This window comes from Anoplopoma fimbria, chromosome 21, assembly GCF_027596085.1.
Source record: "Anoplopoma fimbria isolate UVic2021 breed Golden Eagle Sablefish chromosome 21, Afim_UVic_2022, whole genome shotgun sequence".
Classification (NCBI taxonomy): domain Eukaryota; kingdom Metazoa; phylum Chordata; class Actinopteri; order Perciformes; family Anoplopomatidae; genus Anoplopoma; species Anoplopoma fimbria.
In genome coordinates this window covers 19,264,187-19,283,280 of record NC_072469.1, presented here as the reverse complement: position 1 = coordinate 19,283,280, position 19,094 = coordinate 19,264,187, and the positions used below count along the sequence as shown (strand labels likewise).

The window sequence follows — 19,094 nt, the reverse complement described above, 5'->3', positions numbered from 1 at the left end:
GTTGCAGTTCTTTAAAAGTGAGGTTGCAGGTATATACATTTACTCCAGTACAAGTGCAGTTCTAGAAACTTGCTTTGGGCTACAATCTGTCCTTCAATATTTGCAAGCTTGTCTCCAAACTCAACAACTGCCATTTTGTTTCCTCTCTAGCATCACAAAAAAACTGACACTTAGCTACCGGTGTAGTAGGAAGAAAACTAGTTTCATGATATAAAGTTGGTATCAGTTATTTGGTGCTACTTTTACAAGGTGGAATATAGAGCTGTGGCATTAGACACAATAGCATACGGAACAGGAGGCGGAGCTTCGTTACATTTACATCCAGCAGAGAGGCCTCGTGGCTGAGGTGGCTCCCCCCGCAGTTGTTGACAGCTGGGATGTTTTAACTATGGAGACACCAACAAACTTCACTGTGCTCAGTTTCTGGCTGCTGCTGATGCCCTGCAGTATTCTGGCTTATGTACAGCTGTCCGTAAATTTGAAATTAGTAATTGGTATCTCAGTCCAGAAACGAATACCTGGGTTTTTGTTATTTGCAGATACAGAGCACGGATCCAACTCTGGTGTTTAATTAATATGCTGCATGCCTCACTGTGTGGAAGAGACTGGGATCAGTCTTTTATTGTAAGGCAACATCAGACTTGACTTTCACATTGCTTCCCTAACTTTGTAAAACCAAATGTAACAAAAAAAATGAAAGTGATACAAAATAGCTACTAGACTCCATGATGAGTGGAGTGGATTGTGGATTGTGGAGCAGAGGGAAATCTCCAACCAGTCTAATCTGGCCTTGATTATAATTGCAAAATGTTTCTACGTAGGTGACCTAGTTCTAACATTGGCCATCTATCCAGCTGTGAAAATCCTCTTTGTAGGCTACTAAAACACTGGGAAATAGAAGTGGTAATCTTACAACATGTATAGATCCATCATTGTGATACTACTGTATGATATGCGTTCAATTAGTGTTTTGGGAAACTATAATTTATAATTTTTCAAGCAGGGACCAAAAGGACTGTCAAGCCCAGTTGATAAGATAACAAGGTCAGTAATGTGTTTCCATGCACATAGGCTTATACAAATATTTAGGTCCTATGCAACTTTTAATCTCAAAGATCCCAGTTTTTGTATGATGTAGATTTACAGTAAAATATTCCATTTAACGTGTTATTTTGTTCTGAGGTAACTGCTGTTAAGGGTCAAGATATCTTGGTGAATATTAGCAACATACATACACACAATTTACATGTGTAGAGTCCTTGTTTGAAGCACCGTCATCTGTATATGATGCACTATTTCCCCTATCTGATATAATCTATGGAATCATCTAAACCCTAACTTAATCAAAGACACAAACAAACTGCAGAATTTGAATGCAATCTCGAACCCTGTGCTGTCTACAAACCTCACAGAGGCACACGCCTTTAACAAAAAAAGAGACCTTCACGTAATACATTATGGAATAGAAACCAGCAGAACGGGTCGCAGGAATTTAATCCATATTAAAGTATAGTTCTATAAAAAATCCGTTATAGCATTTTTCATTGGTCAAGTGGAAAACCATTATTAATATGTCCCTGTTTGATCCTGTATTGGATAAGATTTGCAGTACGAACTGTGCTAGTTTATTGGAAACATACATTACTGTCAACTGACCCAGTGTGCTTGCAGCTACAAGCTTCTCATCCACATTAATAAACATTCTGACAGGGCCTGCTGGCATTATCTGAACAAGAGTTATGGTAAACAAGTTTGTAGGAGGGAAATGTGACTTAAAATGTTTGTTAGTTTGTTAAGTTAATTGCGTTTTAATGTGCAGTCAGATAGAGAATGTTTTTTTCCCCTGTGCTTTCACAGAATTCTCGACACACCACATTTGGCTTTTTATGTTCCCACTGAGACACATTAAATCATGATGCTGTAATTGTGGAATCAAAGTCTGACACTTAAACTGACAAAAGACGAGATGATCACTTGAAAGGTTTCCAAGACACACACCCGACAAATTGTTACCTGTCATTGAGTGCTCCTCATCCCAAAATGCATGTCCTGTAATTTTTGCAAGTATTTTAAGAGGTTACGTAAGTAATTAAATCAATTTCTCTTTTTTTTATTTGATTTTTTATATTGCCATTCATTGCCAAAGTGCAACCGTTTTATATGTATCATTAAGGTCTAACTAACATTTCAAATGCATTGTGTACATCCTCTTTCTGAGAGATTGAAACCCTGATTCTTTGCATTTGCTTGATGTCCTCTTCTTCTCTTAAGGCACATTGCTACTTTATAAAGTGCATTACTGCCAGATACTTTTACCAACTTCTGTATCAGGCAGTACTATGTATCACATCACTACTGTTCTAGTGTGCATGTGCGTCCTGGTAAAACACAAGATACAATCAATATACTCTATACCTGCTAATCAACACATAACAACCAACTCTGCTCCCAGCAGACCACATGACACATGACAATAATAACATGACAATAAAAACCTGTGCAATACATTACACTGTGCAATAATAGTTAAATAATAGTTAAAATAGTTTTTTCTGTCTGTAAATATAATATTTCAGTTATTGTTGATTTTCTACTGTTTTTATCGCTTATTTATAATACTTGTTTTTTTTTATTTTCATTTTTTACTTTTATCTTGTCTTTCTTCTACTATGTCTCTTGTGTGCACTTTACTCTACGCTGCTGTAAGCCTGCAAATTTCCCCGCTGCGGGACTAATAAAGGATTATCTTATCTTATCTTATCTTATCTTATCTTATAAACACTATAGCAAACTTGTGTTTCCAAACTCGACTCTCCAATAACTGTATGCATCTTCCATTACAGCCAACGACTGCTTCCCCAAGTATGATTATTGTGTAACTGATTAAATTAAGTTTGCAAGTATTGAGAGTCGCTTAGGCCCTGTCCTCTGTTCGACCAGTTTTAATTATCGCAGTAATTCATCAATGTCAGTGTGACTCCTCAGTAGTACGTTAGAGAGGCATTCAAACACAATATTTCACAAAACCAACACTGCAGTTGCCGGGCCTTTACCAACTATCCTCCCCAGTGACTAATAGTCACAGTAATTCAGCTAGCATCAACACTGTTGCTTTGACTGAAAGTTGCCCCCCTCAGTTTGGCAGTGAAAGAGTTAAGCCATCAGTGTGGAGTAACGGCAGGTGGTGATTGGTGGCAAAATGTGCCTGAATAGAACCCTCATGCATAAGACTGCAGGACAGGTGGTTTTCTCTCTGGGGACCGCTGTGTGAACCTCATCCAGCGGTGAATGGGATTGAGCCGAATGTGATTGAATGGCTTGAAACACGGCCTGATGGTAGCAGTGTGTATGTGTGTGTGATTGTGTGTGTGTGGGTGTGTGTCTGAAACATTAAGCTATCACCCCAACTCGTCCCTTTGATCAATAGCACTGATAGCTCCAAAATTACAGTTACAGTTACACACAAACAGACACATTCACAAAAAAGGTATAATCTCTAGCTTTAAGTATATATGCATGTATTTGTGTGTGTGTGTGTGTGTGTGTGCACTCATGTAGACAGCTGCAAACCCAAAGCCTCTTCTAAATAAGACAAGAGACAGAGAAAAACAAATGGCTCCAGATTTGCCTGTTACTCCACTGGGGGTTATTGATGGTAAATGCCCAGCTTAAAATTATTGGCTCTGTATTTGTTTGCGTAAGCAATATTTTGAATTACACTGGCAATAAATAAAAAAGCAATATATATGTCATACATTGAGGCAAAACAGGAAAAAAAAAGTCTTCTTTAGTTACAAATACATCCAAGATGAATGTGTTTTGGAGTATTTGCAGAAATATTAGAGGCAATGAATCAGGGTTAATGGCAGAAGGAAAACACTTCTGAATAAATAATAGGCAAGCAATTATGATGCTGCACACAAAAACAACAGCTTAATTTACTTTCAACTGTAAATGATCCATATTTGTCACCATATCCAGTCCCAACAGTACTAAAACAGAGAATAATGATGAAGCTATTTGGGGCCGATTACCCACAGAAAAAAAATGCACACATGCAAAAAAACAAACTCATATGAAAACATCCACCAACTAGAGATTTTAACTCTGCTGCTGGTAAACAAGGTTCTTCCCATGTCGGATTTTTTAATACTGAATGCGTGAAGGTGCACATGAATCTTTTGCGGCTTAATACCTTTGAAGGAGAGGACATGCTGTTGACCAGTTTTTCAGGAATTAATTTGAGAGAAAAGAGTCAGTTAAAAGATACTCTGCTCAGAATTATGCCTGTCAGGTAACACTTCCTTATGTATCATAAACAATCAACAAGCTGCACCAATGATTTGCTTATGTTAAAATATTCGGCTGTAGAGGGTTCATGTCATGTTTAGACCATATGGTGTGTCAGTGTGGCTGCTGAGAGGGTAAGCATTGGGCTCCACTTCTATTTACCTGATTAGAGAATTAGAAAAATAAATATCCTTCATCTGAATATGGGCAACTAGTTGATTTTGTTTTTAATTTTTTTGAGCATTTTAGAAAATTAATTTTCCCTTTTCAGATTCACTTCTTAATAATAATAATAATAATCTGATATGTTGTGAACTTTCAGCAACAGTGGTCAACAGGGTCAGCTTCTGTTTATTCCATGTGTTTTCAAAGCTTTTTCATACTGATGTAGTGTGGACTGCTCCCCTAGTAGTGAATGCAGCATAGGGTGTAGTGTTGTGAACGCAGCCCTGACGCTGGCTCCCTGCCCTAGCAATTCTCTAATCAGGGCCATGTTATAAAAGGCACCTGCTGGCATGGCCTCTTTCTTTTTTGGCCCCTGTCCTCTATCTCTATGGTGGCACGTTGTATTTCGTCTAACTGGTGAAATATAGTCGCCTTAATTAACTCTGCACTGACGTGTTGGCTGGAAATCGTTTTAGAAACTCCATTGTTGTCTTGCCTTCGATGAGTGACTGCATATGCAAATACCACATACAGTATATAAAGGTGGTAAGTAGTCACAATATTAAACTGTATTATGTTGCAGCATGTTGAGCCCTGTTAATCCCCGTTTTTCATTTGTAGGTTCGCCTGCCTCTGTTTTGTCTCTGTTTTGCCTTGAGGTTTTGTTAAATTTACATTGTTATACCATATTTGTCTTAAATTCTTTTTGGTACTAGTTCCATTTTTATTTAGGTGAAGTCGAGAACATTGTTGAGAGGCTAGGGACCCATGGTGAGGTCCCTACACCTTATGTATGCATGTACAAACACTGGGATACGAGCATAGGCTGCACCATTTTTATTGCTGTATTCCATCTGAGGTGAGTTGGCTTCCACTTGAACCCTGCCTTTTTTCTTAGTTTATGTTGGATAGGACATTTTAGAACATTAGAGATTGGGATGTAGTTTTAGAGTTTTTAGTAAGGCATTTTTAGCTTAACATGTAATAAATTATTATTTTGAATATCTTATTGGTTCCAGTAATTTTCATTTGTCCATGAATATTCTTTCCTCCCCCCAGCTCCCAACCCTGCGAATTAGATTTTTTAAAATTCCTTCAATAAAACCTTCTGTTCATTTTACAAATCACATCTGTCTCATAACAAATCGGTGTACCTTGTTAATTCTCAAAACAATATCATATGGTTTCTTAAACTTCCTGGGGCATAATTAGTGGGGGCATAATTAGTGGCGTTGTTGGTTCCGTCTTGTTTCCCCCTAAGGACCCGCCACACTAACGTAGATGCTTGTACTGTACGTGCTGTATCTATGTTCTGTTTTTACTGATTTGAGTTTTGCAAGATCTAATACATTTACATCATATAAGTATTGATTAATGTATCCTCCCTGACCATTAAAGTAAAGTAAAGAGAACACCTTATGGTCTTCTAGAAAATAAGGGGGGAAAATAAATTTAAAAAGCAAACAGCCCTTTCCCTTTACTCTCATGTTTTAAATGAATACTGACTAGCTTGGTGCATCAACATTATTCATGACAGGGCTATTCTTCTCTTCTCTTCTCCTCTCCTCTTGCTGAAAACCCATCTGTTATCACCTGTAGCTCTTCACCAACAGTGCATAGTGTGGGCTTTTAACCCCTCAGCTGATGATCAATGATGCCTAACTCAAGTGCTTGCTAAGTGCTGTGACAGAGGTCTGTTGGTTTGGAATAAGAGACGTACAGTAGACAATATAGCCACAGAGAGATCACATCAATGTCGAGGAATAAACTGCTAATGGCTCATTTCCAAATGTTGTTCTCTCTGTATTTTTCCATCTAGAACCCACCAGTGCTTGAATAAGGGCCGTGGTTGAGATATTACATTTGGTTAAAACTGAGCTAATCAATTGACTTGTTATGTGCACCACGCAGTGGCACTCTCATAAAAGGATTCTGCTCTGGGTTACGTAGGGGTGAAAAGGAAGCCTTCACAGTCTCATTTTGTATTGTGTATCTGTATCTATTGTGTCTAATGCCAGTGTCATTAGTGTCATTTAATTTCCTCTTCACTTTTAAAAAAGTATTTCCCTTTTGATCAATTATTTTAACACATGAATCTTGAGTGATACATATTGTAACAATACAAATATATTAGTAGTAGAAATAGTTACATAATCAGATTTTTTTTCAAGAACAATGCATACATATAACTTTGTATATGGTCATCTACTATTATTACCCAACAATGTAAACCTATATTCTTTGATAGTTTTACTTTTATCTGATAACCTGTGGCCATGGCAAACATGCACACACACACACACACACACACACACACACACACACACACACACACACACACACACACACACACACACACACACACACATACACTTCTTGTTCACTCACCCAAATGTTGCCGTCTTGGTGATATGGTTTCCAGTTCCTTCCTGTGTCGCTGTAGAGGAGACGGTACCGTGTTGTCCAATCGGAGCTGCTGTAACGACCCTGTGTTGCTATGGCGCTCATCTGCTTTCTGGAACCGAGGTCCACCTGTAGCCACTGGTAATGGTCACTGTCCAGAGGAGACCAACCACCAGCACCTGCAGAGTTAGTGACATAATGAGTGGGAAGTCAAAGTTTGTCCCTCTAACAGTATCTGTCTGTCTGTGAAGTAAAATTGCTTGGCCCTGGTGTGGTTAAATAAATAGTAGCAAAGAGTAGGAAATGTGTTTTTTTTACAATATATCTTATTAGCAAAGACTGTCTGTTGTACATGCAGGCTGAGATGCTGCTGTTCAAGGAAGACAAGCTCTGGAGTCCAAGACAGGCAGAGGAGCAGCATGGTTCCGCCATAATGACATTTTACAAAAAGAAAGTGGAGTTACACAGTTAAAGTCTTTCCTATTATTAATGGTCAGTGTCCACCAGAGAGCAACCCCAGACATTTTCTTCAAGACTGACACTGGAATAGTGTACAAACTCTTTTTCAGTATCATCTAGTTATTTACCTGTCGCTGTCACAGCAGACACATCTAGAGGAATGGCATTAGTATGTATGACATTCCAAGATGGAATCCTTTTTTAATATTGATATGCAAGACATAATATGACTATTTAAATATATTTTGTGGAGTCCACTGTCATCCACATAACTACAGACATGTTCAGATACAGTTAAGAGATATACAATTGGCCAAGAATGAAATCCACGATTTGAATATGAGCACAACATTACTGATGATTATGTATTTGATCTGTTACTGATGATATATATTAACCACAAAGAACTTACACAGAGTTAAAGAGGAAAGAGGCAGATATACATAAGGGAAAATGTAATTAGAACCTACTTCATACCAACAGATATTGTTATCTCCATGTTTTTGATATTTTATTCTGGTGGAACATGTGGCTCTTTTTTTCATAAGTCTCAAAAACAGGACAATAAAAGCAGGGCTAAATACATGTTGGGAGGGAAATAAGGTGACCTTCTCGTTACCTTTTTGCACATAGTTAAGAAAAATTGTCAATATGTACAAAAACACAGCTCCCAAGTTTAAGGTTTATGGTCTCCTATACAAGATGTGAGCTCAAAAATCTGCAAATATTCTACTAAAGTGAAATATTTCTTAAAAGAAAATGACTAAGCATTAAAGCAGAGCGTTTCAATTTTATTTCCCCATGGCTACAGTGTCGACTTTTGGAATAGATGACTGTGTTTGTATCATATCCTCTCTGTGGTAGTCTGCGTCCTTGTGCAAGCCTCAAACCTCATGGCTCTGCCCTCATTGCCAGACAGATACTTATGTGTCCTCCAAAAGTTGGCCCCTATCAAACCTCCAGGTGTTTACCCGAGGCGGGGCCAAACTCCCCTGGAACTCGCAGGTTAAATGAGCCTTAGATTAAATGTTGCAGAAACAAAAGAGCAAGGCAACGGCTAGACAGGAAAAAAAAAAGTAAAATGCCAGACAGATTCCACTAAACTGATGTCATCTGCCATTAGAAAGTAAGAGTAAAGCAAAGGAGGCGTGATGACAACAGGGTATGTGGGCTACTGTGAGAGCAGTCAAACCAGTGTGAGTAATACAAGAAAAATGCATGCAGAGTGCATTAAAGTACATAAAATAGATGTAAAGACAAGTGCACCACACACACACACACACACTCACACAAATCACACAAACGCGCACACACACACACACACATACACACACACAAGCCAAGCACCAAAAATGTATCACTGCAACAAACAGCCGAGCTTGTGACAGAATATAACTGTGAAATGATTATCGGGGAGAGTGGGTGGTGGATGGACTGCGAACTGGCCATGTCACGGCCGTCTTCTTTGATTCTCTGTGATGGAATTTTTCGAAAAGGACACAAATACAGATAAGAAAGTGACAAAGCACAAGTGAAGGAGAATGACTGATTTAAAAATGACAAGGAGAGAGAAAGAACATAACCATGGGGACAAAGTTGGAGAAAGGGAGATAGTAAGACCAAGAAAAGTACAAAGGAGTGGGAGAGGAGCACCAAGTATAGTGGAGGAGGCATGAGAGATGATAGTCATATGATAAAATAGAGGGTGAGGCAGTTTGCGATGTATCCCCCCCTGGCAAAAATCCTATATCTTATCCAATTACAGAGCCATTACACTCCAGCCCCGGCCTTGACAGATAACCAGGCCCGTATCAGTGGAAACGTCAATACCTCAAAAACCCGTTGCAGCAAAGCCATTCCCTTGGGGGGATAAAACACTATCAGAACGGGGGAGAGGGGGAGGGGATGGAGGGCAAGGCATTGGGTTTGGGAGAGGCGAAGTGATAGTGATCGTAAACAGACAGTAAACAGAAAATAAAGATTAAGAAAGCAGCCCGAGTGGACAATGACCATGGCAGTGTGACGCTATGAACAAGATCGAGGATGGGGTGTCAAAAAGGATGACGAGAAGGTGTGTGTTGCAGGGGTGACAAGCGAACAGAGGAGGCAGAAAAGATGGAAACGAGGGCGAGTAACAGAGATGGATGAGGTGTGGAGAAGAGGGAGTGATGAGAGAGGCTTTTATGGCTCTGGTAGATAGCATGCGGATGGGATGAAAAAAGGACAGCAACAAAAAGGGAGCAATATAGTTATGGTAAAGAAGGTGGTAGATGAGGCCAAAAGTGAAGAGGGGAGGATGAGCGGAGCACAGGGAATAGGATAAGTAACTTGGGAGAAAGAGATAAACTGAAGCCATTCAACACTGTTAAGGGAACCACATCAATGGAGAATGAGACTGCAAGTGGGTTTAAATGACATGGAACAGATTGCAAAGATTAGAGAAGTTATGGGTAGAGTTCAGGATAATGGAAGGAAGTGAGAGAGGAACCCTTAGAATGCATTACTGCAAATTCCTCAATAATAGTGGTACATTGTAGAGGTGGGTATGCTGTCAGTTCTTCTGAAAGTTAAGCCAAGATGTGTGGCTCCATTTCTGTAAATTTCCCTGCTGCGGGACTAATAAAGGATTATCTTATCTTATCCCCAAAAACTCTATTGACATCTGTTTTGGTGTAAAATTTAAGAAGCCAAATTGTTTTGTATTTCTTCAAAAATGGATTCAGCCAACGCAGGCTGACCTGGCAAGCTGTTCTTCATCCAACCCTCCTGCTTCACATTCACACTGCTTAAGTGCAATACATTTCTAGCTGTTCTACTTTAAAACGCAAGTCTACCTTAAGTGCGCCAGAGTTGTTGCTAACTTCAGGGCTAACATCCTTCACTTTAATCATCAGCAGGCTGACAAGATACGGGAACTTAGCTTCTGTCTGCTCACGGGTCTTGGGGGAGTTATCACATTTATTCACCTTCAAATAAACTATACCGACACTGCACTGCTACGTTCACTGCTGCTACATTCGCTGCTATCTTCTCATTGTCACACACGTGCTCTTTCTCTTGATTGGACACTCTCTAAAGTTATGGCAGGTTTGCAATCCCCGGTGGAAAACATGACAGAGTATGTCAGGCAGACATCTGCTGACATCCTTGCAGCTAAACTAATTGATGCGGTGGAAACTAAAGTGTCTGCATGTTTCCATGGAAATGCATGCAGCAGTGTGGCTGCTTACTCTACCTGACAGATGAAATCGAGACTGCTTGTTTTGCTGGATTTAAGTTGTTTGTGCATCTGGTTATCATTGCAGCTGGACAGCTCATTAGGCTCAACAGGCGAGAGGTTAACTTCACGTTGCTTTAGTGATATCAACTGTGGATGTATTGGTACGGTTACATGAGCACAGTATCAGATTTGATACCCAATACTGGTATCGGTGCACCCCTACTCCTACTTCCTTGATAGGAATCACATTTCAAATCTCCAATATTCTCTAACCTGCAGTGCTCCAGCCAGAGTGACTTCAACACCGCTAAAATTTGCACTGCATTTAAAACACGCAAGAGGCTGCATTGGTATGTGACATCATGACCAGACATTTTGTGTGCCTGTTTGACACCTCAGCCACTTCACACTTTACTTCCCCTCTGGGGCCTATGCAATGCTTGAGAACTTTCAAAATCTTCCACTCACCACCCGTCTACCAGATGCCCCCGGATTCTCCCACAAGTCCCAGCCACCTTAGTCCTGCACACCTGTCTTTCATTCCTGAAGAGCCAAACTCAGTATATATACCTGCCGTCTTACACTGGCTCTCTGGTAGAAAGTGAATGTATGCCTTTACATGCCTGCCCTCACTCCCTGTATGTGCATCTTTACCTGGACTTGCCTGCATCTTGTGCCTGCCCTGTCCTGTTAATCTGTTAACTACATGCTGCCTGTTAGCCTGTTTGACACCATTATTTCTAGTATAGTTCCCATTGTGGCCTTGAGTCTGCATCTGGATATCCTTCCATGTTGTCTTGAAAACAAACTGTTACAGTATTCATTTACTGATGATGTGAGAAAATGACATTATTCAATCCAATCGAGTCCAGTTTGCAGACGTCCATACACCTGAGTTTGAAGACTTTTCAGATGCAAAACAGTTCATAAAACTAGGAAATAGAATTTTACAACTCTTGAAAGGTGTTGGGGCAACAATCATTCAATCGTACGCCTCGAAAAGCCCCTTAACATTAAAATTATTCTCATTACAATGTAATATAAAAAAAATACATACTATTTCATTGACCAGCTCAGTGCAACGCTGGATGATGTTGCAGTGTGTTTTGTATCAAAAGTTTAGCCAGGATCAACTTTATTTCATTGACAACTCTGCCTTTCTTTGGTGGAGCCCAACCAAGCTGTCTCACCAAAATAAATGAGGAGACACCGTTTTTGAAGAAGTGCTTCTGTCAGTCTTAACATAGCTTAAAGGGGTGAATGGAAGGACCGAGTAATGGTTAGGAAAAATGGGGTTGAAGGGGACAGATGGGGTAGAAGGCATGTTAGGGTTATAGGGTTATTAGAAGTAACAGATAGGAATGACAGAGAGACAAATAGATTGAAAAGTGTAGAGACGTAAAGGTTCAAACGATCTTAGAAGTGATGGCAAGCATTTGGAAAGTCGGACTAAAAAAAGCAATGACAAAAGAGAGCTGTGGGCTAAAGAGCTCAATGTTGGAGTTCAGAGGAGGAAAAGGCGACAAGAACAAAGGATGTGGGGTAACGAAATAAAGGAGCGACCAGAAAAGTGATGCTGTCATAGATTCGAGAGGAAGAAATAGGGCTGGAAAAAGAGGAACAGATGAGCGGTGAGAGGTGAGGTGGGGAAGCTTGACAGAGGTTAGGAATGGGGTGAAGAGTGATATATATATATATATATTTAAAAAAAAGAAAAGAGGTGCAGGGAAAGGTGAAAGCCTGAGGGAGAAAGGGGAGAAGCGAGAAGAGGTTGACAGAACAAAGTGGAGATGGAGGAGGCTGGCAGGTGGAGGTGAGAGAGAGTGATTGTGAGCAAACAGGAGCATCAGGGTAGGAAAAAAGGAGGAAAAATGGGAGGAGAAATGGGAGGGGGAGGAGCGTCGGGGGACTGTCACAGTTCTCTCACCTGTCACACACACACAGATGTTTGGGGAGGAGCAGGAGGAGGATAGGGGAGAGAAAAGGGGAGCAGAGAAGGTCAAAGAAACACCCTTTGAGAAAGAGATGAAGAAAAGGAGAAAGGAAAGTAACACAGAGAAAAAGATCAAGAGATAGAGATCAGGACAAAGGATGGAGAATAAGTACAAGCCAAGAGAAAGACGGAGAGAACAAAGCATTGAAAGCACAAGAGGCTAAAACTTATGGAGCGCTGCCACCTAGATATACTCCATCGAATCTGACTAAAGTCTTGAGAGTGCTGTTGACAACAGGTTGCTTTCTGGATAATATACACTAAGAGCATCAATTTGTGTGTGTGTGTGCTCATTTCAAACACTAGCGCAGTGCCCATTCAGGACGTTCCCATTCAGGACTTTTCAGTTCAGGACTTTCCCGTTCAGGACGTGCCCGTTCGTGATCACTTTGCACCCGGAACGTAGCGTTTTTGAGCGTTGTTGCTAGAACAGACTGTCCAGAGGGACAAATGGTTAAGGTAAGGATAGCCTACTGGTCAGGGAATAGGATCAAACACGCAGAGCAGGGGCAGTCTCCCCCCCGGACCATTGACATCCGAGAATGACTAATCGCTCGTTGAGTTCAGGGAAACACAGACTTTGGTTGTAATGCCAGAAACACACCAAGCAGTGTTGAAGTGCAGCGAGCGTAGAGCAAACTAAAAGTTGGGCATAGTCAAACCTTCAGTGTTTAATTGCTGCGGGAGAATACCTGCAGCAAAGTTCTGTGACTCATGTGACATGTTGCCTTATGGTAAGGTTGCCCCAGAACACTGCAACTATTGCGGCTGCAGTAATGGTCTGCTGCAGACAACATGCAGTATATAGTAAACTTCAAGTCAACATTGAAGCTTTCAGTAAAGGTATGAAACGAGGAGAAAGAAAAACAGAAAAAAAAAGATTATGTAATGTATTTTGTCCAAATCAGATGGTGCTGATTTATTGCTTAGTTTGCATCATTTTTGATGTGTAATCAACCAGAAATACCAAATATTTACTGGATTGGCTTCCTACATGTGATGACTTCTCGTATTTCATACAACTGTAAATGTATAACCTAAAGTTTTGGACTGTTTGTCAACAAAAGCTTGAGTTGAAAAAGGCAGGGTTGTGCACCATATCCCAACTAGTTTGATGTTTTATCAAATAAACAATGAATGGATAAATACAAAATACCATTAATTACAACCCTGTTAGACAGATCGAACATCCTTTAGTGAACAGAGAAAAAGGCAGAAAATCCAATCCAATCTTTTCACACTAGGGAAATTCACTGGTATTGGTGATAAACCCGAGCAATTTATCAACCCATTCTGCAATGGCCTTAAATCTGTCTGTACAAACACCTCTATCCCTTATGTCTGCTCTATAATATATCCTAATGCATTTGAATTGGGACTAGTTCTAGTGGCAACACTAACGCTGGCATTTCTAACAAACAGCATGTTAGAAATCAGATTAATCTGCTACCTGAAAGCCACCATGCTGAAAATGTCCCTGTGCGGTGCCCTTCACAGGTCAGAACTGGACAAATGGAATTCACACAGAGAGACTCCTTCTGAGATAAAAAGGAGCCAACTGGGGCCGGAAAATGTGGCTGGAGTTTCTCCAAGCCTGAACAACAAGGTTTAAGCTATCTGTGATGACACAGATAACCCCGCAGTGGTAGCACAGTCGGAGCATGTGTTATAGTGTAATCTACTGCTATTCTGTTCATGATCACAAATATTTTTACACACATAAGAGCGCTTATATATGAATATTCGTATATACATGCACACAAACACACACACACACAGGGTTTTATTAATTGTTCAGTTTCTGTAGGCTGCAAACAAAGGGACCACACAAAGTTATTGCCCATTGTACACCAAAACCAATAACAATGAAAATACAGTTAAAGCAACTAAAAAGTGCTCTTGGCAATTTTTTGGGGGGATGTACCAACAGCAATGCGTAACTAAGCAAAGGCAGGGGAACATTATGGAGAGAAAATCAAACCAGGAAAAATGCCCTGTGGGAACCATTCCCAAAAATGGCTGCCTTTTGAAACGATCAGCTATGCAATCCGTGTAGATATATTTCTTGTGACACATCTCACAGATCTCAGTTCACACTGTTCAAGAAACCCTTTGCCCTGGGTCATTAGAACAGGCCACACGTAAAAGGTATGAAAGCTCCCTTTGGTTGCTTTGGATTTGAGCTCACCTAACTGGACAAGTAACAGGGTTGTCCATCTCTCCTGGGGAGTGAATGTGCAAACATACACAGTACACTTGCACTACAATTTAACGGTCCGCTGATTTGACCACAGAGATGCGACTGACGGCTGGCTTGATCACAGTGTGATGAATTTGATCCAACCTTGCAAAGTGAAGCGATATGGTTCCTTGACAAAGGAAATTCTGTGACTACCTTTTGCAAATTTACCATTTTAATTGCAAGGGATATCAACATTTTTATCTCCTAAATTAACATCTTTAATTTGAATTTTTTTAATTTATTTTTCTCTGAATATTAGCCCTACCTACAATGACCTGCGTGGTCATGTATCTGTGTATGTGTGTGTGATGATTACAAAGACGATTTTAACTTTACCAGCCCAGGAGGGAAATGGAAGTAGAAGGTTTAACTCAACTGCCTGACTGGGTACAGTGAATGGCTATAATAGTACTGATGGTAGAAAATGAGTCATATAAGAGGAAAAGAGTGGATATTAGACAAACGCAGAGAGAGCAAATGAGCAAGATAGAGCAAAAACAGGGAAAAAATAGGAAGTGAATAAGAGTAAATGTGTGAGAGAGTACAGAAAAGGACATTTTCAAAACACAGAAGAAAAGTGAGTAATGGAGACACGGTGTGATTTTGGACGAGTGACGAGCAGCCGGTGACAGGCGTGACACACAGACTAAAGTGACAGTGGCAAAGCAGAGCATCAAACAAGAGAACATCTCTCCTCTGTCTTACTGTCAGTGTGGGAGAGTGTGTGGGTGGGCGGGCACACACACGGCAGAACTGGTTTCTGTGCATGTGCTTGGCTCCTGGTGTGTTGCTTTCATGTCTGTGTGTTCTAGCACCCTTGGAAACATGTGAGAGTATGTTTATCAAAGTTGCCTCTTTTCATAACAACCACAACCACATTAACAGAAAATATCTTAATTAATTAAGATGCTAGGCCGCCGGAAAAGGGGTGCAGAGAGAAAACAGCTGGTTAGCCCTCTGCTAGTACTTCATCTTTCTGTCATGGAGCAAAGGGAGCGGATGAAGACAAAGTAATTTAATTAGGAGCGGACCGACATTATCGATGGATGACTGCAACGACTAGAGACATCAAACAACTTTGCCAGATGACAGAGAGTAAAAAAGCAATGCATAATAAAGGGAGGGGCAATTTGGTTAATTATGCAGAAAGTCAAAGCACAGTTGTACGGAACCAGGGCAGCCTTTTAAAACTTTGGAGAAACTTTGAAAAGTAAGTATCAAGGTGGGAATGTGAATGGGAAAAAAAAAATCGATAATGAGGTCTTCGAAGAAAGAGGGAACAGGACGAGAAAATGTGGTGTGGGATTGAGAGTGTTGCTGTAGAAAATAGAAAGTGTATGGATGGGAAAATGAGATGGAGAGGAAGATAAAGGGGAGACAAGGTTATGATGGAGGGCAAGACACCAGACACAGTGGAGGAGAGAGAAACACAGAGGGAGATAAAGAGAGAGAAGAGGAGAAAAGAAAAATGGAATATAAAGATCAGTGGCCATGTGTTTGTGATTAGCGGCCCAATCTCATGCTTGGCCATGTCTGCGCTGTGCAGCAACATGCAAGCATTCAGCCCACCCATTACTCTTTCTCTTTCTTCACATACAAAGCGTATTCATTATGTGCTTGGCTCTGTCCAAAGCCCAAACCAATTCATGACAAGTTTTCTATGAATGAAGGCTATGTCAAAATAACGCATTATAAGGGGCAGTTCCATGATGGCAGGGATAATAAAGAAATTGCACCCACATGGGGATTGTTTTTGTGATTACACAAGACTTGAAGTTTGAGATCGCTCTGTCTGTTGAAGTAGAATTTCAGCATTCAACAATTTGAGTTCAAATTGACAACCCTACATGGCTCGTCGCTTATCACTTTAAAATTGTTCCTTTTGCCGATTTCAGTGTGCTTTCACTCTCCAACGGAACCCGTCTTTCACCCTTTCCATGTCTTCCGTTCCTCCATCCTCTCCTGTCTCTGCATGTTCACACCCCTTCCTCTCTCTTTTGCCTTCGCTCTATCCATGCCCACTCTATTTTAACCTGTATCCACAGGGCAGCACTCTCTGGTTGGCAGCACTGAACACAGCATTGAGTGGGCTGCAGATCATATATAATGTGGTTGGTCACTATTGAAAAGCTATATGGAGCTCATCACTCTTTTTTTTTTTTTTTTTTTTTTAACCTTTTCTGGCACATGACTGTGTTTTGTGGTCTATAAATTAAATATGCTATTGATTTGCATCATGGGAAGTGTAGGATTAAGAGTTTTTGGAGCTTATGCATCCTAGGGATTCCATATCCTGGCCTCTTTGGCATACATTTGGCCATTCCTGTTTTAAGATGTCTCTCAAATGTCTTAGCTTGATTAAGATCTGTACTAAATGCGGAGTACACTTTTAGAACATTAAGGAACTCAGAATGAATTACAGTATGTACAACATTTTATATTTTTAAATGTTTTAACATTATGTCAAAGAAACGCTAATTTGAACATGTTCTATGACCAATTTTCAAACCAAGTGATCCTATGTGGTTGGGAAAAGTTTGAGAAATGTGAGGAAACAAACTTTCTCTACATTTCATTAGACGTCATCCCAATTCTCTCTATATCTACCTCGTCTCTCTTTCTATCGCGCTCAGTCTTCCTCCCTCTCTCTCCGCAAATAGACCAAAGGGTTTTGGCTGCAAGAGTGGGCCCACCTTTCCCTCTGTCTGACACTATTGAGATGAGCAGGGTCTCATACATGTACTGGCACTAAGGAGAGACAGTGGGGGGGATGTGGTACATTTGGGGGAGAGAAAAGGGAAGAGGATTAATGGTGAGAGGTATGGAAGACTTACCACCATGAGAGAGAAAGGGATAAAAAAAAAGAAGGATGGTGAGAATTAGAATTTAACAGACGGAGAGAGGAAGGGAAAAAGAGAGAACCAAGAAGAATGTTTTTATCCATCTAATCTATCTTCAAAACCCAGGGGCAATTAAACTGAGCTGGTCTGAAAAAGATGCTATGGTGTAGCTAGACAATCAACATGTAGCATAGAGTAGCACTTTTGTGCAGAGTGTATAAGAATGTATAAGGAGCCAGACACGGAGCATTTAGTGAGCTCCCTCTTCCAAATAAACCCATAAATAGAGTGCACAAGCTTATTCCTATTTCTTTTCTTTATTAATATACACTTTGACATTTAATTATATACTTGTTTTTACGTACTCTTATTTGTTACCATATTTTATTGTACATTTTCATATTTCTATTTTTAAATTATGTCTTATACTTGCACTGTCTTTACTATTTACTGTTACGCACCAATCAATCACCTCGCCGAATTCTTTGTAGGTGTAACGTACTTGGCCATAAACAGCTTCGGATTCAGATTTTTATTTAGGTATTCATATACACACATGCACACATACTGTCTTAAAAACTTACATTTCTCAAATAAAACACATGATGTGTGTGTGTGTGTGTGTGTGTGTGTGTGTGTGTGTGTGTGTGTGTGTGTGTGTGTGTGTGTGTGTGTGTGTGTGTGTGTGTGTGTGTGTGTGTGTGTGTGTGTATATGACAGCAGTCACATGAACCAGCATGGTAGGGACCAGGGGCCCGGAAAATGGCTGGAACACAGCAGACAGCTGCCTTCCTGAAAATCGTTTCAGCATCATTTTACCTATCTCTCTCTCTCTCTCTCTCTCTCTCTCTCTCTCTCTCTCTCTCTCTCTCTCTCTCTAATGCAGACATAGGAACATGCACCCAGAAATAAACTTGCACACACCCTGACACAAAAAAGCCTATAGCCCAAAACTCTAATAGCTGTCAGCATTCACAACACAAGCTTAATATGAGTGGTGTGTTCCATTGATTTTGTGCCTCCCCTGTTCCATAGCAGTGGGAGATTGGAGAAGATTGGCCTATCAGCACACACTCATGCCACTGATGGCACATTTGGCTGCCAAATGTAGCTGCTTGGAAGGACCCCTCTTTATAGAATGACTGTGTGGGCGTGGGTTTGTGATGCTGCGTTTTAGTGAATGTAAATGGGTGTTGAATGTGAGCAGTCCCATGCTGGAGTAGCTGTTTGTGTTTTCATTGATACATGTGCAAATGTGTGGTACAGTGCTGTTTTTGCGATGCTTGTGTTCCTGTGAAAGTTATGAGTTGACTTTTTTATGCCTTAAAGTGTTTATGTGGAAGTGTTCATGTGTCATTCATTCAGTGTGTGTTTCCCTGTTTGAACGTGTATGTTTACATTTGATTGTGTTTGTGCTCCACGATTTTTGTGTTTCTGTTTTATAATTATATGTTTTGTATTCTTTGTTAGCAACTGACAAAA

General features: G+C 40.4%; 1 protein-coding gene across 1 annotated transcript in view; it reads right to left on the bottom strand.

Moving 5' to 3' along the window:
• The window catches only part of cntnap2a (contactin associated protein 2a), a 304,116-nt gene that overhangs the window by 160,411 nt on the left and 124,611 nt on the right, over positions 1-19,094 (bottom strand). Inside the window, exon 3 of the mRNA XM_054622578.1 lies at positions 6,844-7,037. Coding sequence (XP_054478553.1) covers positions 6,844-7,037 — 194 coding nt within the window. The remainder of the gene's footprint in view (positions 1-6,843; positions 7,038-19,094) is intronic.